General features: G+C 48.1%; 1 protein-coding gene across 6 annotated transcripts in view; it reads left to right on the top strand.

The window, feature by feature from the left end:
- KCNT1 (potassium sodium-activated channel subfamily T member 1) overlaps positions 1-22,546 on the top strand; it is a 489,153-nt gene that overhangs the window by 123,246 nt on the left and 343,361 nt on the right. For 3 of the 6 annotated variants that reach the window (XM_068249209.1, XM_068249207.1, XM_068249205.1), the window contains exon 1: positions 1,767-1,915. The exons of the other annotated variants lie outside the window; for them this stretch is intronic. In XM_068249209.1, the coding sequence (XP_068105310.1) occupies positions 1,767-1,915 (149 nt within the window). Of the gene's footprint in view, positions 1-1,766; positions 1,916-22,546 lie in introns of those variants that run through there. 6 annotated transcript variants of the gene reach the window in all.

Here is a 22,546-nt window from a genome sequence, read left to right as displayed (position 1 = left end):
TTTGCCATGGCGACGGGGGAAGCCCTCCAGAAAATGCCGTTCTTTGAACGGGATTTCCTGATCAAAGCAGGTGGGGGATGCCCTGGGCTCGCTACATGATTTAACAAAAAAAAATAAAAATTAAAAAACACTGCTGCGCTGCCCCCTGGCGGTTTCTAATAGACCGCCAGGAGGGTTAAATACTCTTTCTCATAATTGGATTCACCTGTGTATGTAGGTCAGGGGTCACTGAGCTTACCAGGCCAATTTGAGTTCCAATAATTAGTTGTAAAGGTTTTGGAATCAATAAAATGACAACAGTGCCCACATTTATGCCTAATTGTAGTTAAACAATTATTTTGCACTTTCTGTAAATCCAATAAACTTCATTTCACTTCTCAGATATCATTGTGTGTGTGTCTCCTATATTATATAGTTAACTGATATTTTTTATCATAACAATCAACGATTTATACAGGAAAATCATGACGATTAACAAGGTTGCCCAAACTTTTGCATCCCACGCGCACATACATACATACATACATACATACATACATACATACATACATACATACACACACATACATACATACACACACACACACACACACACACACACACACACACACATACACACATGCGCACATACATACATCCAATACATACATACATACGCACATGTGCACATACATACACACATACATACATACTGTACATGCATACATACATATATACGCACACACGCATATACATACATTCATACATACATGCATACGCACACATACATAAATGCGTGCACACATACATACATACATACATACATACATACATTCATTCATTCATTCATTCATTCATTCATTCATTCATTCATTCATTCATTCATTCATTCATTCATTCATTCATTCATTCATTCATTCATTCATTCATTCATTCATTCATTCATTCATTCATTCATTCATTCATTCATGCATATGCGCACATACATACATACATACATCCATACATGCACACAGACATACGCATGCACACACGCACACATACCTACATTCATACCAGCATGAGGTGTGCAAAATCAGCAATGCCTTCCGAAATCCCGTTTTATTGCATACGCGTTTTTGCGTACAATTTTGCATTTTTGAATGGCGTTTGCATGCTTTTTAATGCACAACGTTCAAGTACATAGCCTTCAAAATGCTGCGCATAGAGAAACGTGAACGCAGGCAGTTTTATTCAGCGCAACGCAAACATGAAAGCGTAAACGCAAGCGTTGTGAGTCGCCGCTAGGAACACACATGTTCAGTGCTGTGCGTCCGATGTTAAGCGGCGAAACAGCTGCGATTTCCCTTGTTCTGCACCGGCGTCCTCTAATGAGAAATAGAGAGAACGCCAAAGTCGAGAGCGGAAGACTGCGCCAAAAATACCTTGTGCCAAAAATGGTGTGTCCGCCCCCCTCCCCCGGGCTGTGGTGGCATCCATGCCTTGGTGATACTGCAGCAACGAGAGGCCTGCAGGTCTTCAGCTGAGCGCGCAGCCACCACTTCCTGCCTGACATATAGAAACTGTGCGAGTCTGTGACTGTTGCCAGCCGAGGAGGCAGGGGAGGCATCAGGATGACATAATAGCAGCATCCTGCAGCTTCCAGCGAGGTCACTGCACACTGCCGGCATCCCAGCCTCAGCATCCCTGGTACCCTCCCTCCTCCAGGCCTGGGGGGAACAGAGGTATAAAGGAGGAGGAGGTACATTGCCTCTGCTGCACACATAGGAGGAGGCAGGCTGACAAGGATGGCAAGAGCCAAGATGAAGAATTCTCCATCGGAGATCAGCACTGGCTCCAAGATCGTCCCACCGATTTCCAGGGAGGATCTGAACGGCATCAGCCCCCTCCTGCCAGCCCGGATCATGGGCTCGCTGACGAGCGACGCCGGCCAGAGGTACCATATACATTATAGAGCGCTGCACAGCTCCCATAGCACTGCACCCAGGGCTGCAGCGCTGCATTCCTGCTGCATGTGCATGCCTGAGGATACTGCTACCGACTGCGCCTCTATCCGATGGGGGGGGTCATCCTGCTGGAAGGTGTCACATAGAGAACTCCTCTATCTATCTATCTATCTATCTATCTATCTATCTATCTATCTATATATGCTTCTGTTCCTGGTATCCAGGCTTGAAGACAACTTTGTGAATTGGGTAGTATGCGGAGGTGAGCGGAGCTGGATTGGTGCTCCTTCTGTATCCGTAGTGAGGGGAGGTTTTGTTTTTCTACAGACACTATTTTTGGAAGAACCTGGAGGCTGCCATTCCTGATCTTTTCCTAGAAAACTACTTTTTTGCTGCATGCTTGTTCCAGGTGTGACTCCGCTGGCTGCATGCTTGTTCCAGGTGTGACTCAGCTGGCTGCATGCTTGTTCCAGGTGTGACTCTGCTGGCTGCATGCTTGTTCCAGGTGTGACTCTGCTGGCTGCATGCTTGTTCCAGGTGTGACTCCGCTGGCTGCATGCTTGTACCAGGTGTGACTCTGCTGGCTGCATGCTTGTACCAGGTGTGACTGCACTGACTATATGCTTGTTCCAGGTGTGACTCCGCAGGCTGCATGCTTGTTCCAGGTGTGACTCCACTGGCTGCATGCTTGTTCCAGGTGTGACTCCGCTGGCTGCATGCTTGTTCCAGGTGGGACTCTGCCTGGCTGCATGCTTGTTCCAGGTGTGACTCCGCTGGCTGCGTGCTTCTCCCAGGTGTGACTCCGCTGGCTGCATGCTTGTACCAGGTGTGACTCCGCTGGCTGCATGCTTGTTCCAGGCGTGACTCCGCTGGCTGCATGATTGTTCCAGGTGTGACTCCGCTGGCTGCATGCTTGTTCCAGGCGTGGCTCCACTGGCTGTATGCTTGTTCCAGGTGTGACTCCGCTGGCTGCATGCTTGTTCCAGGTGTGACTTCGCTGACTGCATGCTTGTACCAGGTGTGACTTTGCTGACTGCATGCTTGTTCCAGGTGTGACTACGCTGGCTGCATGCTTGTTCCAGGTGCGACTCCGATGGCTGCGTGCTTGTACCAGGTTTGACTCTGTTGGCTGCATGCTTGTTCCAGGTGTGACTCCGCTGGCTGCATGCTTGTTCCAGGTGTGACTCCGCTGGCTGCATGCTTGTTCCAGGTGTGACTCCGCTGGCTGCATGCTTGTTCCAGGTGTGACTCTGCTGGCTGCATTCTTGTTCCAGGTGTGACTCTGCTGGCTGCATGCTTGTACCAGGTTTGACTCTGCTGGCTGCATGCTTGTACCAGGTGTGACTCCGCTGGCTGCATGCTTGTTCCAGGTGTGACTCTGCTGGCTGCATGCTTGTTCCAGGTGTGACTCCGCTGGCTGCATGCTTGTTCCAGGTGTGACTCCGCTGGTTGCATGCTTGTTCCAGGTGTGACTCTGCTGGCTGCATGCTTGTACCAGGTTTGACTCTGCTGGCTGCATGCTTGTTCCAGGTGTGACTCTGCTGGCTGCATGCTTGTACCATGTGTGACTCCGCTGGCTGCATGCTTGTTCCAGGTGTGACTCTGCTGGCTGCATGCTTGTTCCAGGTGTGACTCTGCTGCCTGCATGCTTGTTCCAGGTGTGACTCCGCTGGCTGCATGCTTGTTCCAGGTGTGACTCCGCCTGCTGCATGCTTGTTCCAGGTGTGACTGCTGACTGTATGCTACTTCCAGGTGGGACTCTGCCTGGCTGCATGCTTGTTCCAGGTGTGACTCTGCTGGTTGCATGCTTGTTCCAGGTGTGACTCTGCCTGGCTGCATGCTTGTTCCAGGTGTGACACTGCTGGCTGCATGCTTGTTCCAGGTGTGACACTGCTGGCTGCATGCTTGTTCCAGGTGTGACACTGCTGGCTGCATGCTTGTTCCAAGTGTGACACTGCTGGCTGCATGCTTGTTCCAAGTGTGACACCGCTAGCTGCATGCTTGTTCCAGGTGTGACGCCGCTGGCTACATGCTTGTTCCAGGTGTGACGCCGCTGGCTACATGCTTGTTCCAGGTGTGACTCAGCTGGCTGTATGCTTGTTCCAGGTGTGACTCCGCTGGCTGCATGCTTGTTCCAGGTGTGACTCCGCTGGCTGCATGCTTGTTCCAGGTGTGACTCCGCTGGCTGCATGCTTGCTCCAGGTGTGACGCCGCTGGCTACATGCTTGTTCCAGGTGTGACTCCGCTGGCTACATGCTTGTTCCAGGTGTGACTCCGCTGGCTACATGCTTGTTCCAGGTGTGACTCCGCTGGCTGCATGCTTGTTCCAGGTGTGACTCCGCTGGCTGCATGCTTGTTCCAGGTGTGACACTGCTGGCTGTATGCTTGTTCCAGGTGTGACTGCACTGGCTGCATGCTTGTTCCAGGTGTGACTCCGCTGGCTGCATGCTTGTTCCAGGTGTGACTCCGCTGGCTGCATGCTTGCTCCAGGTGTGACTCTGCTGACTGCATGCTTGCTCCAGGTGTGACTCCGCTGGCTGCATGCTTGTTCCAGGTGTGACTCCGCTGGCTGTATGCTTGTTCCAGGTGTTGTTCCAGGTGTGACTCCGCTGGCTGCATGCTTGTTCCAGGTGTGGCTCAGCTGGCTGCATGCTTGTTCCAGGCGTGACTCCGCTGGCTGCATGCTTCTTCCAGGCGTGACTCCGCTGGCTGCATGCTTCTTTCAGGCGTGACTCCGCTGGCTGCATGCTTCTTCCAGGTGTGACTCTGCTGGCTGCATGCTTCTTCCAGGTGTGACTCTGCTGGCTGCATGCTTGTCCCAGGTGTGACTCCGCTGGCTGCATGCTTGTTCCAGGCGTGACTCCGCTGGCTGCATGCTTCTTCCAGGCGTGACTCCGCTGGCTGCATGCTTCTTTCAGGCGTGACTCCGCTGGCTGCATGCTTCTTCCAGGTGTGACTCTGCTGGCTGCATGCTTCTTCCAGGTGTGACTCTGCTGGCTGCATGCTTGTCCCAGGTGTGACTCCGCTGGCTGCATGCTTGTTCCAGGTGTGACTCCGCTGGCTGCATGCTTGCTCCAGGTGTGACTCTGCTGACTGCATGCTTGTCCCAGGTGTGACTCCGCTGGCTGCATGCTTGTTCCAGTTGTGACTCTGTTGGCTGCATGCTTGTTCCAGTTGTGACTCCGCTGGCTGCATGCTTGTTCCAGGCATGATTTAGTGCTTAAGGGAAAGGATCAGCAGGACAGACCGGTAACCAGCATTTTTCTTTAGACAAGTGTTTAGTTGGTGGTCTCTGTAATTTGCTACAGGTGAATTTTCATATCTTGTGGCTCACAGACTGATAATGCATTTACATGTCAGGTGTTCTGACTCTTTCTATGTATTATTGAATCCAGAGAACTATCATTTTTGTTAATGGGGATGGCAGCCTCCACATTGGTGTCACTTCAGGTTTATATTGATGAGATTCCCACTACTTCAGATTTAATAAACTGAGTGTGATGTCACTGGTGAGGTCCTTTGTCTTATTATAGGAGTGTGTTGAGTGAAATGGCCGTTTATGGGCCAGGGCAAGCCAGGCAAATCCTATTCCCTAGGCTGCCCCCTGCAGGAAGAGCTGTTCTTAGCATTCTGTGCTTTATGGATTTCTTATACACAACTGCTCGCTTCATTAAGAAAGGGACAGATGGTCATTTTAACACCTAAATGGGCATAACAATTATTTGGCTGGAGCTAGTAAAGCACACCTGCAGTGTAGGGATAAGGTGGCCGCCTTATTTATTTCCATTTAAACGATGCACATTGCCTGGCTGCCCTGCTGATCCTCTGCCTCTAATACATTTAGCCATAGCCCCTGAACAAGCATGCAGCAGATCTGGTGCTCTGACTGAGATGTGACTGAATTAGCTGCATGCTTACTTCAGATTCAAACACTATCGTTGCCAGAAAGACCAGCAGGACAGCCAGGCAACTGGTATTGTTTAATAGGAAATCAATATGTCAGCCTCCATACCCCACTTAGGGCCTTTTTCCACTAGCCTGCGATTTACGCTTTGCTTCTGATCGCAAATCGCAAGGTACATTAAACTAATGGAAACTGCAGCAGCAATCTCCATTAGTGCGATCCGATTGCGATGCGATTTTGGTCAAAGCGCAATCGTTGTCCTGCCGCGTTTTGTATGGGATTGAGCAGGACTATAATGAGTATAGTAGCTCAATCGCAATCGCATGGTGGAAATTGAAACGCGATTGCGATCGTGATCAGAATCCTTCATAGTGGAAAAGAGCCCTGAAGGTAACTTTTTAAGATGCTACATTTTTTTTTCGGTCTGTATTGAATAATGCAGCTCCTCTGTATTTCCAGGTTAATGTTTCAGCCTGTAAAGACCCAGGCTGTACATAAACAGTGTAATGCTTTTATAAAGTGGCCCCACCCACCCTCAGGACAGTTATAGGGAGGGTGAGTAATGCAGATTCTGTGGGGAGTATCTGGCCTGGTAATAATTTATCCGTATCTTATATATTTATTCTGAGAAGCAACATCCTATCTATTCAGTAGATCCTCAATTGTCTGGCACCTATAGCTGCTGGTAAATGATAAACTTTAGTTTCTGGTAGACTGAGAGTTACTATTACAAATAGGCCTAACTATTACTGTACCCCATACTAAGCATACACAATAGTTTTTTTAATGGGGAAATGCAGTAATTAAGAAACAAACAAAAAACACAAAGACAAACTTCAAGGACCACTATCGTGAAAAAAAAAACAGAACCAACAGGGTTTGGGCCAGTCCATCTCCTCATGGGGGATTCTCAGGGTTTTCTTTGTTTTCAACAGCATTTCCTGTACAGCGGTTTAACTGACAAAGTAGTGAGATACCTGCCGGCCTCCCTACTGACTTGCACACTATTTTGTCAGTTAGACTTTGCAACTGCTGTTCAGGAAAGGCTGTTGAAAACAAAGAAAACCCTGAGAATCCCCCATGAGAAGATGGACTGGCCCAAAACCTGTCAGTTCTGTCAGATTTTAACTGCCTACTTTTTTCGCGATAGTGGCCCTTTACCTTATAATAATACCATTACTAAATACTGTACTGTATACAGCTACTGGTACCCACACAGCTAATTGATGTAGGTTAAGATCTTTCTGTTGACATGATTTGGTGAGAGGAAAGTGGGCGGGGGGGGGGGTGGAGCCAGGTTTGTGCCTTGCCTAGGGGGACAATGTCCAGAAACGGCCGTGTTCAGAGGGAGAGCCTAGTCCGGTCTGTTAGGCAGGTGAGCTGGTCATCTGGCAGTGTTAGGCCTCTTCCACACGGGAGGCAGAATTGTGCGCTTGACACGCAGTTCAGCCCCCACAGAACTCCTGCATGTGGCTAAATAACGCAGGTGAATGGCAGCGTTGGTAACCACACGCCAGCGTTTTATGTGCGGTGTGGATACAGAAGAATTGGGAGCCGGCTTAGGCAGGTGTGTGATAGACTGCAATGTTCATCACATTCCCAGATCCTTGAGATATACACTTCAGGACCAGGGGTGTATATACAGTATACGTACTACAGTGTTTTTGCTGCCGCATGCGTTGCCCCTGTCGCCGCCCCGCTGTGCACTGATCAGTGAATCGCCAGCATCAGTGAGATGCCTGTGGTCATTCAGAAAATGAAAGAAAAAAACACTCACTTACTGTGTAAAGTGTGGGGACATCTAGTGGTCAAAAAGTAAAAATACACTTGCATGCATTACAACACATTAAAAAAATATAAATCCCCCATTAGTTATAAAAAAAAACAAAAGTTTGCTTTCCTAAAACAGAAAGAATTTGCGATAATTCAGGTTGGAGTGAGCTTGAGATGTCTCCCAGGCACCACTGCTGAATATATGCAAATTAACCATTGTACCCTTGGAAGTAAAGAAAGTAAAGTAAAGAAAGGGCTTTATAACTAATGGGGGATTTATATTTTTTTAATGTGTTGTAATGCATGCAAGTGTATTTTTACTTTTTGTCGCCTATTGTCGCCATACAATGTACTAGGCACATATAACGAGGACAAATGGGCAAATATTTGTTGGTTTTATCTACAGTCGCACATTTTATTTTCAAATTATAATGGCTGAAAACTGAGAAATATTGACACTTCCATGTATTTCTTCTTATTCCCTTTAAACTGCATACAAAATAAAATAATTCTTAGCAAAAAGTACCACCCAAAGAAAGCCTATTTGTGGCGAAAAACAATATATGGATAATTTTGGTGTGATAAGTTGCAATAAAGTTATTGGTGAATGAATGGGAGGAGCTGTGGCTTTTAAGTGAAAATAACCTGTGGTAGGGAAGTGGAGGGTGTGTCTAGGAGAAGTCATGGAGAAGCATGTGATCAGTGTGGTCAGGTGATAGATATGTAAGTCTCTGATTAGTGATGGTCGTGTCTAGGAGAAGTCATGGAGAAGCATGTGATCAGTGTGGTCAGGTGATAGATATGTAAGTCTCTGATTAGTGATGGTCGTGTCTAGGAGAAGTCATGGAGAAGCATGTGATCAGTGTGGTCAGGTGATAGATATGTATGTAAGTCTCTGATTAGTGGTGGTCATGTCTAGGAGAAGTCATGTGATCAGTGTGGTCAGGTGATAGATATGTAAGTCTCTGATTAGTGAGGGCCTTGTCTAGGAGAAGTCATGGAGAGCATGTGATCAGTCTGGTCAGGTGATAGACATGTAAGTCTCTGATTAGTGGTGGTCAATGTCTAGGAGAAGTCATGTGATCAGTGTGGTCAGGTGATAGATATGTAAGTCTCTGATTAGTGATGGGCGTGTCTAGGAGAAGTCATGGAGAGCATGTGATCAGTCTGGTCAGGTGATAGACATGTAAGTCTCTGATTAGTGGTGGTCAATGTCTAGGAGAAGTCATGTGATCAGTGTGGTCAGGTGATAGATATGTAAGTCTCTGATTAGTGATGGGCGTGTCTAGGAGAAGTCATGGAGAAGCATGTGATCAGTGTGGTCAGGTGATAGATATGGAAGTCTCTGATTTGCAGGTCATAAACATGTGCTAACGCAGGTTGTGATCACAGCAAATCAGAGCTCTGCAAATCTATCAACTGATCACGTGTTTCTCCGTGACTTCTAAGACGGGACCATCATTCGCTATTTCTCCGCCGCACCTCTCCTGATGGACTACAAGTCCCAGCAGGCTCTGATGAGAAGCAGTGACTTCCTCCAACTCCCGCACCAGGGGAGGACTGGGACCTTTCAGCCTGGGGATAAAACACAAACTAGAGGCCCGTTTCCATGGCAGCCCCAGCCCAAATGACGTCAGACACTTACCCCACGTGCTCCATGCTGGTAGTCAAGTGGGGCGCCCATGTGGAAATACTGCAAGGCCACTTCCAGGGCAGTGTGACCGGGGGTCACATAATACATTTGGAGGGATGACAGCAAGGGGTTTCCGTTGTGTCCGTCGTTTGTGATTATCGCACGTCGTTACCGCTGCACACCCAATCAACCACATCGGCCTGAGATTTCCCAGCATCTCAGATTCAACCAATTTCCGCCCAAAATCAGTCAAATCGTCATTGGGCATGCTTGTGGCGGCACCGATTTTCACCCAATCCGATAGTGATTATCAAAACAGTTGGTTGATTGCTGAGACAACAGATGTATGGCCAGCTTAATTCCCCAAGACTCCCCCCCCCCCCCCCCCCCCACCCACCCACCCACCCACACACACACACACACACACACTTACTATAGCTATTATGGTGTGAAAGCAGACCGAGGGTTTTTTTTCTATGGACCCTGCAGGCAAGCCTCTGCTCTGTATGTTGCTGTGTACATTTACCAGCTTACCCATCCTCTGATTGCTCCATAATCGCACCTTTATTTTTCTCAGCCAGCCTAATGTTTCACATTGCCTTATACAAAAACCTGAATGCAGCAAGCACTGTACCAGCCCTAAATCATTAAATGAGAGGCAGCCTGGGGGGAAATCTCCCCCTTTCCCCCCTGGCCAGTCCTCCCCTGTCCCGCACTCACTCCCCCCCCCCCCCCCTCTTTTTCTTGTTTTCACCACAACATGCAAATCCCTGCTAGGTAGAGCGTTGTTTGCATTTTGCATCGTCCTTCATTTGCATGTAAAATTGTAGTAATTATTTCAGCTGCTCTGCAGAACACGTGCAGCCCGGCGCACCCCCCCCCCCCCCGCCTCCGTGATACACGCGCTGCCGCCTCTTCCACCATCACCGCAGATTGCGTATACAAACCATGAGGAGGTGAGCAGGTCTTCCAGGGGGCGACTTGGTCAACCAGAAGAAATAAACGCAGGCTGGCGGGGGAGGCCGGATCAAAAGAACTTCATCTGAATCCCCCACTGTTCACACTGTGATCTTACTGCAGCCAGAGCGGCGGGAAGTTATGTCATCTGATCTGTAGCTGCTGATGCGGCGAATGGCGAATACGGTTATATAAGCGAGGCCTCAGAAGTGTCAGGAAACTTTGAGCGATTTGATAAAGTTCTGATCTACAAAATAAGAATTGGGATCTTCCAGTCTTCTTAAAGAGAACCTGTAACTTCAAAAAGTTCCCCTGGGGGGTACTTACCTTAGGAGGGGAATCATCTGGATGGTTTCGAGGCTTCCCCCGTCCTCCTCTGTCCCACGGTGGCAGCACTAGAGGTCCCCAAATGGCCGGCATGTAAATATTTACCTTCCCGGCTCCAGCGCAGGTGCAGTAGCAGCTCTCGGCTCGGGCTAAGGCGTAAATAGCCAATCCCCAATCGCAGGTCGCCTGCGCAGTAGAGCGGACCCGACAGTGATCGGACATTTCTGCCTTAGCTCATTGGGGAGCAGCTACTGCACCTGCGCCAAAGCATGACAAACCGTCCCCTGTGGCTTCGGGGGAGGGGGGTCCAGCGAGACCACCATGGGACGGAGGAGGATGGGGGGGAGCCTCCATAGGATCCAGAGGCCTCCCCCTCCCGAGGCGAGTACCCCGCAGGGGCTCTTTTTTTATGTTACAGGGTCTCTTTAACCACTTCACCCCAAGGCGTTTTTTACCCTAACGAACGAGTGATTTTCCCCTTTCAGTGCTCATCCCTTTCATTTGCCAATAGCTTCATCACTACTAATCACAATGGAATGATCTATATCTTGTTTTTTTTCACCACCAATTAGGCGTTTTGGGGTTGATATTTGTTTTCAGTAATTACTTTATTTTCTATGCATTTTAAACGGAAAAACAAGGAAAAAAATGAAAAAATACACTTTCTCCAATTTCATCCCCTATAGTTTTAATATAAACACTGCTACTGTACATAAAACCCACACATTTTATCTGCCTATTTGTACTAGAGACATAATTAAAAACTTGTAATAACCAGGACAAAGTATGGTGACAATATAGTATTTGGAAATAAAGGTGTCTTTTTTTCCCCCACTAATCTCACGTGCACGCGCACAGGAATGCACATGCACGCGCGGGAGCGCGCACATGCACGCGCACAGCGGCAGCAGCAGCACTGCTCGACTTATAAAAATGTCCTGGAGCCATCAAGAGGCTCTAGCAGGACGTTTTTATAAAGGTGGCAACTAACGGTCCAATTTCTAGCGATAAAATCGTTCGAGCGATCAGAAATTCTGATCGGACGAAAAATCGGTCACTACACCATCCACTAACCAATCATTGCTTCCTATCTATTACAACCAACAAGAAAATCAAAATTTTGGTTCGACGAAAATTCAATCGGACGATTGTTTTTATAATCGTTCATTATTGATTGTGCCCATCAACTGAGATTATTTACAACCAATCCGATCAGAATTTCTGATCGCTCGAACGATTTTTCGCTAGAAATTGGACCGTTAGTGGCCAGCTTAAGTCTGTTTGTCATTAAGTGGTTAAAGGAAATCTTAAGGCAAATGAAAAAAAAATTGAGTTTAACTTACCTGAGGCTTCTTGCAGCCCTCTGAAGTCATCCTGTGTCCACAACGTCGGTCCGAGTCCCTCCGGCAAGCAGCGGCTGGTCACAGTTGGCGGCTACAGCGCATGCGTGGCCCCGAGCTACGTGCACCCTGATCGCACTCCCGGGGCTGGGAGATCTCTGCCCATGCGCAGTGCTATTTTCACTTACTGCACAATTGTATGGTGTGTGGCTACCTTAAAGGGAACCCGAGGTGAGCGGGAGATGGATGAGGCCATATTTATTTCCTTTTATACAATACCAGTTTCCTGGCAGTACTCCTGATACTTTTAGCCATAGCCCCTGAACAGGCATGCAGCAGATCAGGCACTCTAACTCAGCTGACCCAGGTTTTTCTGGATTAGCCATATGCTTGTTCCAGGATTTTGACTCAGACACTACTTATGCCAGAAGATCTGCAGGATTGCCAGGCACCACTGGTATTGTTTACAAGGAAATAAATATGACAGCCGCCATATCCTTCTCACTTCAGTTTCCCTTTAACCAACAGGGCAGTATGGACGAGCTCAGCTCGTCCATTACCGCCGGAGGCTGCCGCTCAGGCCCTGCTGAGCCGATTTTCTCCAAATAAAAAGGTGCACACACAGCCGCCACTTTGCCAGCCGCGTCACCTACCTGATCGCCGCCGCAGCGCGGCGATCCGCCACGTGCAGCGACGAAAGAGGGTCCCCCCCGAGCCCAGCGCAGCCGGACCAAACAGTTCCGGCCAGAGCTAAGGGCTGGATCAGAGGCGGCCTCTAGTGGGCTTTCATGCAGCCAACTTTCAGTTGGCTGCATGCAATCGTTTTTTTTTTATTAAAAAAAAAACGTCCGGTTGCCAGCCTGGCGATCTTAATAGAACGCCAGGCTGGTTAAAGGACACCCGAGGTGAAAATAAACTGATGAGAAAAACAATTGTATCTATCCTCCTTCTCCTAAAAATGACTTTTTTAGACATCCCACAGTTTTATTTTATATTGAAATCTAGTTTTTAAGTGTTTACTGTTTCCTTGTCTCTGCTCAATGACACCTTCACTGAAGTATGCTAGAGCTCAAATCTATTAACTATTGACCCTTTTTATCTCTTTCCTGTTCTCAGAAGCCATTTACTGACAGTAAAGTGTTTTATGGCTATAATTAGTAATCAGTGAGGGTTATGTTATAGTCTGAGCCAGTCCGACCCACTCCTGAGCCCGGACAGAAACTGTCGCTTGCATACCTGATATTTAACTCTTTCAGGTAGAGAAAGAAAGAAAGGAACACAGCCTAGTTATTTGTGTGCTCGGCACTGTACATACACATGTCTATCTCATCATCATGTCACATGCCACCTCGGGTATCCCATCATGTCACATGTCACCTCGGGTGTCCTTTAAGCTTCCAGTCTATAAAGTCTTCTGCATTGCCGTGTAAGGGAATAGGTTTTCAGAGTAAGTAACAAAAGCGGAAAAAAACAAAAACTTAAATTTAGGATCACAAAATAACTGCGTCCCCCAGTTTACTGATCACTATCGGCGTTCCTTTCAGCGCCGTCCACAAACGTGGATTCACCACTGTGTCTCTTCCCTGCTCGTGTGCGAGTCCACGCCACAGAGACCTTACCAGCCCCCCAAAATCCAAGTCGGGTTATTGCTCCATCACACTCCCACCTTATTCTCACGCTGCTCTTATTTCCTTGTGCGTCTTCCAAACATCAAACCGCCATCCGGGGTCCAAAGATCGGAAACCCTGTAACATGTGTGCACAATTATCAACAATGGTGAGTCGGTGCAGCCTGCTCTCTACCTACGCTTATGAATTTACGCATAGCGAAGTACCGTTACGCGTAGCTTACGCCCACTATGCGTAGTTAACATGTGTATTGCGTAGTGAACTACGAATGCATTACTCGCGTCTAATTTTCCGCATGCGTTTGTATGCATACAAATTTACGCATTGGAAAGGGAAATGTACGCATAGAAGGGTTCCCAGTACATGCATAGTCTATAGTACAATGTGAGGTTTGGTAGAATTGGTTTGGGGGTTAGGGAACAGTGGTTGGGGGGGGGGGGGGAGGACAGTGGGGAAGGGATGTGGATATATAGTGGTTGGCGGGTTGATGATCCTGTATGTGTGTATATAGTTCCTGGCAGTGATGGATCTCTCTGAGATGCACATAAGAAGCAGGTGAAATGTACTTACAGAATCCGATACTTGGAACTGTATGAATAATTCATGTCCTGCTGCCCCTCCACTGCACTGCTAGCTGGGTGCGGAGTGTACAGTGTGCGAGTATAGATTGTACAGGATGTATATGGAGTGTGTGTGTACAGTGTGTGTGTATGGATGCAGTGTGTACAGTGTGTGTATGGATGCAGTGTACAGTGTATGTGTATGGATGCAGTGTACAGTGTATGTGTATGGATGCAGTGTACAGTGTATGTGTATGGATGCAGAGTACAGTGTGTGTGTGTGTGTGTATGGATGCAGTGTACAGTGTGTGTATGGATGCAGAGTACAGTGTGTGTGTGTGTGTGTATGGATGCAGTGTACAGTGTGTGTATGGATGCAGAGTACAGTGTGTGTATGGATGCAGTGTACAGTGTGTGTGTGTGTGTATGGATGCAGTGTACAGTGTGTGTGTGTATGGATGCAGTGTACAGTGTGTGTGTGTGTGTATGGATGCAGTGTACAGTGTGTGTATGGATGCAGAGTACAGTGTGTGTATGGATGCAGTGTACAGTGTGTGTGTGTGTGTGTATGGATGCAGTGTACAGTGTGTGTGTGTATGGATGCAGTGTACAGTGTGTGTGTGTATGGATGCAGTGTACAGTGTGTGTGTGTGTGTGTATGGATGCAGTGTACAGTGTGTGTATGGATGCAGAGTACAGTGTGTGTGTGTGTGTGTATGGATGCAGTGTGTACAGTGTGTGTATGGATGCAGTGTACAGTGTGTGTATGGATGCAGTGTACAGTGTGTGTATGGATGCAGTGTACAGTGTGTGTATGGATGCAGTGTACAGTGTGTGTGTGTGTGTGTATGGATGCAGTGTACAGTGTGTGTATGGATGCAGAGTACAGTGTGTGTGTGTGTGTGTATGGATGCAGTGTGTACAGTGTGTGTATGGATGCAGTGTACAGTGTGTGTATGGATGCAGTGTACAGTGTGTGTATGGATGCAGTGTACAGTGTGTGTATGGATGCAGTGTACAGTGTGTGTGTGTGTGTGTATGGATGCAGTGTACAGTGTGTGTATGGATGCAGAGTACAGTGTGTGTGTGTGTGTGTATGGATGCAGTGTACAGTGTGTGTATGGATGCAGAGTACAGTGTGTGTATGGATGCAGTGTACAGTGTGTGTGTGTGTGTGTATGGATGCAGTGTACAGTGTGTGTGTGTATGGATGCAGTGTACAGTGTGTGTGTGTATGGATGCAGTGTACAGTGTGTGTGTGTGTGTGTATGGATGCAGTGTACAGTGTGTGTATGGATGCAGAGTACAGTGTGTGTGTGTGTGTGTATGGATGCAGTGTGTACAGTGTGTGTATGGATGCAGTGTACAGTGTGTGTATGGATGCAGTGTACAGTGTGTGTATGGATGCAGTGTACAGTGTGTGTATGGATGCAGTGTACAGTGTGTGTGTGTGTGTGTATGGATGCAGTGTACAGTGTGTGTATGGATGCAGAGTACAGTGTGTGTGTGTGTGTGTATGGATGCAGTGTGTACAGTGTGTGTATGGATGCAGTGTACAGTGTGTGTATGGATGCAGTGTACAGTGTGTGTATGGATGCAGTGTACAGTGTGTGTATGGATGCAGTGTACAGTGTGTGTGTGTGTGTGTATGGATGCAGTGTACAGTGTGTGTATGGATGCAGAGTACAGTGTGTGTGTGTGTGTGTATGGATGCAGTGTGTACAGTGTGTGTATGGATGCAGTGTACAGTGTGTGTGTATGGATGCAGTGTACAGTGTGTGTATGGATGCAGTGTACAGTGTGTGTATGGATGCAGTGTACAGTGTATGTGTATGGATGCAGTGTACAGTGTATGTGTATGGATGCAGTGTACAGTGTGTGTATGGATGCAGAGTACAGTGTGTGTATGGATGCAGTGTACAGTGTGTGTATGGATGCAGAGTACAGTGTGTGTGTGTGTGTGTGTATGGATGCAGTGTGTACAGTGTGTGTATGGATGCAGTGTACAGTGTGTGTATGGATGCAGTGTACAGTGTGTGTATGGATGCAGTGTACAGTGTGTGTATGGATGCAGTGTACAGTGTATGTGTATGGATGCAGTGTACAGTGTATGTGTATGGATGCAGTGTACAGTGTGTGTATGGATGCAGAGTACAGTGTGTGTATGGATGCAGTGTACAGTGTGTGTATGGATGGTGTACAGTGTGTGTGTGTGGATGGTGTACAGTGTGTGTGTGTGGATGGTGTACAGTGTGTGTGTATGGATGCAGTGTACAGTGTGTGAATGGATGCAGTGTACAGTGTGTGTGTGTGTATGGATGCAGAGTACAGTGTGTGTGTATGGATGCAGAGTACAGTGTGTGTGTATGGATGCAGTGTACAGTGTGTGTGTGTATGGATGCAGTGTACAGTGTGTGTGTGTATGGATGCAGTGTACAGTGTGTGTGTGTGTGTATGGATGCAGTGTACAGTGTGTGTGTGTGTGTATGGATGCAGTGTACAGTGTGTGTGTGTGTATGGATGCAGTGTACAGTGTGTGTGTGTATGGATGCAGTGTACAGTGTGTGTGTGTATGGATGCAGTGTACAGTGTGTGTGTGTGTATGGATGCAGAGTACAGTGTGTGTGTGTGGATGCAGAGTACAGTGTGTGTGTATGGATGCAGTGTACAGTGTGTGTATGGATGCAGAGTACAGTGTGTGTGTGTATGGATGCAGTGTACAGTGTGTGTGTGTGTATGGATGCAGTGTACAGTGTGTGTGTGTGTATGGATGCAGTGTACAGTGTGTGTGTATGGATGCAGTGTACAGTGTGTGTGTATGGATGGTGTACAGTGTGTGTGTGTGGATGGTGTACAGTGTGTGTGTGTGGATGGTGTACAGTGTGTGTGTATGGATGCAGTGTACAGTGTGTGTATGGATGCAGTGTACAGTGTGTGTGTGTATGGGTGCAGTGTACAGTGTGTGTGTATGGATGCAGAGTACAGTGTGTGTGTATGGATGCAGTGTACAGTGTGTGTGTATGGATGGTGTACAGTGTGTGTGTGTGGATGGTGTACAGTGTGTGTGTGTGGATGGTGTACAGTGTGTGTGTATGGATGCAGTGTACAGTGTGTGTATGGATGCAGTGTACAGTGTGTGTGTGTATGGGTGCAGTGTACAGTGTGTGTGTATGGATGCAGAGTACAGTGTGTGTGTATGGATGCAGTGTACAGTGTGTGTATGGATGCAGAGTACAGTGTGTGTATGGATGCAGAGTACAGTGTGTGTGTGTATGGATGCAGTGTACAGTGTGTGTGTGTATGGATGCAGTGTACAGTGTGTGTGTGTATGGATGCAGTGTACAGTGTGTGTGTGTGTATGGATGCAGTGTACAGTGTGTGTGTGTATGGATGCAGTGTACAGTGTGTGTGTATGGATGCAGTGTACAGTGTGTGTGTATGGATGGTGTACAGTGTGTGTGTGTGGATGGTGTACAGTGTGTGTGTATGGATGGTGTACAGTGTGTGTGTGTGGATGGTGTACAGTGTGTGTGTGTGGATGGTGTACAGTGTGTGTGTATGGATGCAGTGTACAGTGTGTGTGTGTATGGATGCAGTGTACAGTGTGTTTGTGTATGGATGCAGTGTACAGTGTGTTTGTGTATGGATGCAGTGTACAGTGTGTGTATGGATGCAGAGTACAGTGTGTGTGTGTATGGATGCAGTGTACAGTGTGTGTGTGTGTGTATGGATGCAGTGTACAGAGTGTGTATAGATTGTACAGGATGTATATGGAGTGTGTATATTGACTCTATGTACATACTAAACATTGTGTTTGTGTGTATATAGATTGTTCAGTTCATGTACAGTATAGAGTACAGTATAGTGTACATATATAGTGTGTGTGTGTGTGTGTGTGTGTCTGTAGGATGTGTGTATGCTCAGTGTGGGTATGTTTGTTTTTATACAGTGTGTGTAACACTGCCACTCGCTACATTGTATAGCGGATTTTGCCGTGAGCGGGAATCGCGCGATTCTCACTCAGGTGAGAACGGGCCCTTAGGCGTGATAACTCAGTTATCACCCTTTTGCATGCTTGTTTCAGGTGTGTGATTCAGACACTACTGCAGCCAAAGAGATCAGCAGGACTGCCAGGCATCTGGTATTGTGTAATAGCAAATAACTATGTAACTATAATATAAATATGTCAGCCTCCATATCCCTCTCACTTACAGGGAACCTTAACCGAGAGAGAGATATGGATGTTGCCTTCTAAACAATACTAGATACTGAATCTCACACCTGAAACAAGCATGCAGCTAATCCAGTCTGACTTCAGTCAGAGCACCTGATCTGCTGCATGCTTGTTGAGGGGCTGTGGCTAAAAGTATTAGAGACACAGGATCAGCAGGGCTGCCAGGCAACTGGTATTATTTTAAAAGGAAAATTCCATATCCTTCTCAGTTTAGGTTCCCTTTAACTTCCACCAACAATATGAACCTGCTGACATTGTAACCAAATAATGTAGAGAGAGAGGATGCAGAAACTCCTTCCATCCTGTCCAGAACTAGATCATTTTCCTGCCCAGATCTGGGCTTACAGATATGGAATTACACTGGGCTCCAGGGGGGGAAATATAAGATAAGAGAGCAAACTGAACAGGCAGCAGTCCGGGTTAACACAAGTCCCACCTTTGCAGAAGCAAAAAGCTAATTAGGATTTACAACCACTTCCTGTTCACAGTAAGTCTGTCCAGGATGGAATTCATGTCTGTGTTCTGCAGAGGAGCGGTATGAAGCTACTTCTGTGTGCGATTATTCAACAGTCTGAGGAGAACCAGGACAGCAAAAGGAAAAGGAGAAAACAGCTGTGAATTATCCCTGCTGTGTGCGCAGTGCTGACATCGCCAGACTTGTGGAAGTCGCCATGGGAGAGACTGATCAGTTCAGCGATCGGCACGTCTGTTCCCGCGAGATGATGTCACTCTTCATTCAGCCTGAATCGAGTAAAGGTCTCATTTAAGGTGGCCACTGGCCAGTGGCCACACACCATACAATCTTTTAAATATCTGTTCAATTTAAGAATTGCAAGCAATTTTTCTCACGGTTTGTAACATTTCAAAAATATGACCAATGTACCACACACCTATGTTCAATCCTTCCCCAATTATGATAAAAATGATTGGAAACGCTGAGAAAATTGCTAGGGTGTGTATATTAATAAATTGACAATCTAATACACACCATACAATCTTTAGAGAAATTGAAGAAAAATATCTGGCATTCCGGATAGATAAAAATAGAAAAAAACACGAAATCCGATCATATGTTTCAGTCGAATGAAAAAAAAAGCTTTCAATTTTACCGGGAGATCCGATCGTTTTTATCGAATTGCCATAATATCGGATCATTTTATTGTATCGTGTGTGGCCACCTTAGAGAGAAGTTCCCATCTTCCAGGAGTGGATGTGATCTCAGCTGTTCAGCCCCCTCCGCTCTGCGCTGCCTGACACGGCTTCATCCCATTACTTATATCTCATTATTCCATCGCAGCCGCTGTTTGTGGGCGGATTCTGCATACAGATTTTCCCGCTTCCACCAGGAATAGACTCGCGATTCTGGAGAGAGCCGCATGTAATGCGCCAAGAAGGGAAAAAGCTGAAGAGGCGTTATTATTAATCTACATGGAGGTGCCTGAAGTGCAGCACAACTGACCCCCAACTGCCTATCCACTATGTATTTGTACAGTGCTCAGGGCCGGATTTGTACTTTCCAGTGCCCTAGGCCTGCTGTCACCAAGCACCCCCCCCCCCCCCCCCCAAAAAAAGAAAATTGTCCAACACTCTGACCAGCGATCATTGGTTTGAATGGGCTCATCTCAGTTGTGCTGCTCTGTCCTCCTTTCAACAGATAATTCCTGTAATTTGCGCTCCTGCCCGAATGTGCACAGCAGCCGATAGTGTGCTCTGGGCATGCATACTTGAGAAATGACGCTGATGTATGACCGGTACTTGTCAATAATGCATAACACTATACTGGCCTTGGTTGCTGTGCACATCTGGGCAAGAGCGAGAAATTACAGGGAGCGCGAGTGTCCAGAGCATGTGCTGCTTCTTTGTCCTCTGTGCGACTGGCTGCAGTCAGAGCCACAGACAGGTGACAGGGAGCGCGAGTGGCCAGAGCATGCGCTGCTTCTTTGTCCTCTGTGCGACTGGCTGCAGTCAGAGCCACAGACAGGTGACAGGGAGCGCGAGTGGCCAGAGCATGCGCTGCTTCTTTGTCCTCTGTGCGACTGGCTGCAGTCAGAGCCACAGACAGGTGACAGGGAGCGCGAGTGGCCAGAGCATGCGCTGCTTCTTTGTCCTCTGTGCGACTGGCTGCAGTCGGAGCCACAAACTGGTGGCAGGTAGAGTTGGGCCGAACCTCCGATTTTCGGTTCGCGAACCGGGTTCGCGAACTTTCGCGAAAGGTTCGGTTCGCGTTAAAGTTCGCGAACCGCAATAGACTTCAATGGGGATGCGAAGTTTGAAAAAAAAAATTAATTATGCTGGCCACAAAAGTGATGGAAAAGATGTTTCAAGGGGTCTAACACCTGGAGGGGGGGATGGCGGAGTGGGATACATGCCAAAAGTCCCCGGGAAAAATCTGGATTTGACGCAAAGCAGCGTTTTAAGGGCAGAAATCACATTGAATGTTAAATGACAGGCCTAAAGTGCTTTCAAACATCTTGCATGTGTATACATCAATCAGGTAGTGTAATTAAGGTACTGCTTCACACTGACGCACCAAACTCATCGTGTAACGCACCGCAAACAGCTGTTTGTGTAGTGACGGCCGTGCTGGACTGGTGCGCACCATGGCGAGAGTGCAGGTTTTGGTGGCTTTACAGCCCATATGGTCAGTCACCTGGCTGATGTAGCTGAATGACAGAACAGTGACTGTCCAGCTGATCAAATTTGGTCTGACCACAATGAGGCAACGACCTTATTATCGTGGGTGTGCCCCCCGAGACACTCATCTAGGCGCCGGTCATTGCTCCATTGTGATACGCAAGCCCCTTCACCACGGCAAGGTAATGATCACGAAGGGGAATGGGCGCATGTTCATGCCTTTTCTTTTGTTGTTGCAGCTGCCCGCAGTGCAGCCAGAAAAATTAGGCAGTCATGTACACGCACCCGAAAAATTATTACAGCGGCCGCTGCTAGCAGCGGTCTAAAAAATTCAGCAATCCGCCTGGAGTCCCGGACCCTGTTGGTGGTGGCGGAGAAGGTAGTGAAGCGGCCTGCAGGCAGACATGCTGTGTGGAGGGACTGGGAGCGACTTAGTCTTCTTGGGGCAGGCCAGGCAGCCAGTCACACGGCGTGCAGGCAGAGATGCTGTATGTGCGGGGACTGACTTAGTCTTGGGGCGGGCAGCAGCCCTCCGGGATCCATGCCTCATTCATTTTTATAAAGGTGAGGTACTTAACACTTTTGTGACTTAGGCGACTTCTCTTCTCTGTGACAATGCCTCCAGCTGCGCTGAAGGTCCTTTCTGAGAGGACGCTTGCGGCAGGGCAGGAGAGAAGTTGGATGGCAAATTGGGACAGCTCTGGCCACAGGTCAAGCCTGCGCACCCAGTAGTTCAAGGGTTCCTCATCGCTGTTCACAGCAGTGTCTACATCCACACTTAAGGCCAGGTAGTCGGCTACCTGCCGTTCCAGGCGTTGGTGGAGGGTGGATCCGGAAGGGCTACGGCGAGGCGTTGGACTAAAGAACGTCCGCATGTCCGACATCACCATGAGATCGCTGGAGCGTCCTGTCTTTGACTGCGTGGACACGGGAGGAGGATTAGTGGCAGTGGTACCTTGCTGGCGTTGTGCCGTCACATCACCCTTAAAGGCATTGTAAAGCATAGTTGACAGCTGGTTCTGCATGTGCTGCATCCTTTCCACCTTCCGGTGAGTTGGTAACAGGTCCGCCACTTTGTGCCTGTACCGAGGGTCTAGTAGTGTGGCCACCCAGTACAGCTCATTCCCCTTGAGGTTTTTTATACGGGGGTCCCTCAACAGGCAGGACAGCATAAAAGACGACATCTGCACAAAGTCGGATCCAGTACCCTCCATCTCCTCTTGCTCTTCCTCAGTGACGTCAGGTAAGTCAACCTCCTCCCCCCAGCCGCGAACAATACCACGGGAAGGTTGCGCAGCACAAGCCCCCTGCGACGCCTGCTGCGGTTGTTCTCCTGCCGCTGTCCCCTCCTCCTCCTCCTCCTCCCCCAAAGAAACACCTTGCTCATCATCCTCTGAGTCTGACTCATCTTCTGCACATGACCTCTCTTCTTCCTCCTCCTCCCCCCTCTGTGCTGCCGCAGGTGTTGAGGAAACAGCTGGGTCTGATGAAAATTGGTCCCATGCCTGTTCCTGCCGTAACGGTTCCTGGTCACGCTCATTCGCAGCTTCATCCGCCACTCTACGCACAGCACGCTCCAAGAAGTACGCGTAGGGAATTAAGTCGCTGATGGTGCCCTCACTGCGGCTCAC

The sequence above is a fragment of the Hyperolius riggenbachi genome, chromosome 8 (genome assembly GCF_040937935.1).
Source record: "Hyperolius riggenbachi isolate aHypRig1 chromosome 8, aHypRig1.pri, whole genome shotgun sequence".
NCBI classification, from domain to species: domain Eukaryota; kingdom Metazoa; phylum Chordata; class Amphibia; order Anura; family Hyperoliidae; genus Hyperolius; species Hyperolius riggenbachi.
Note: the sequence above shows the minus strand (reverse complement) of the source record. Positions and strands in the feature narration are given on the sequence as shown.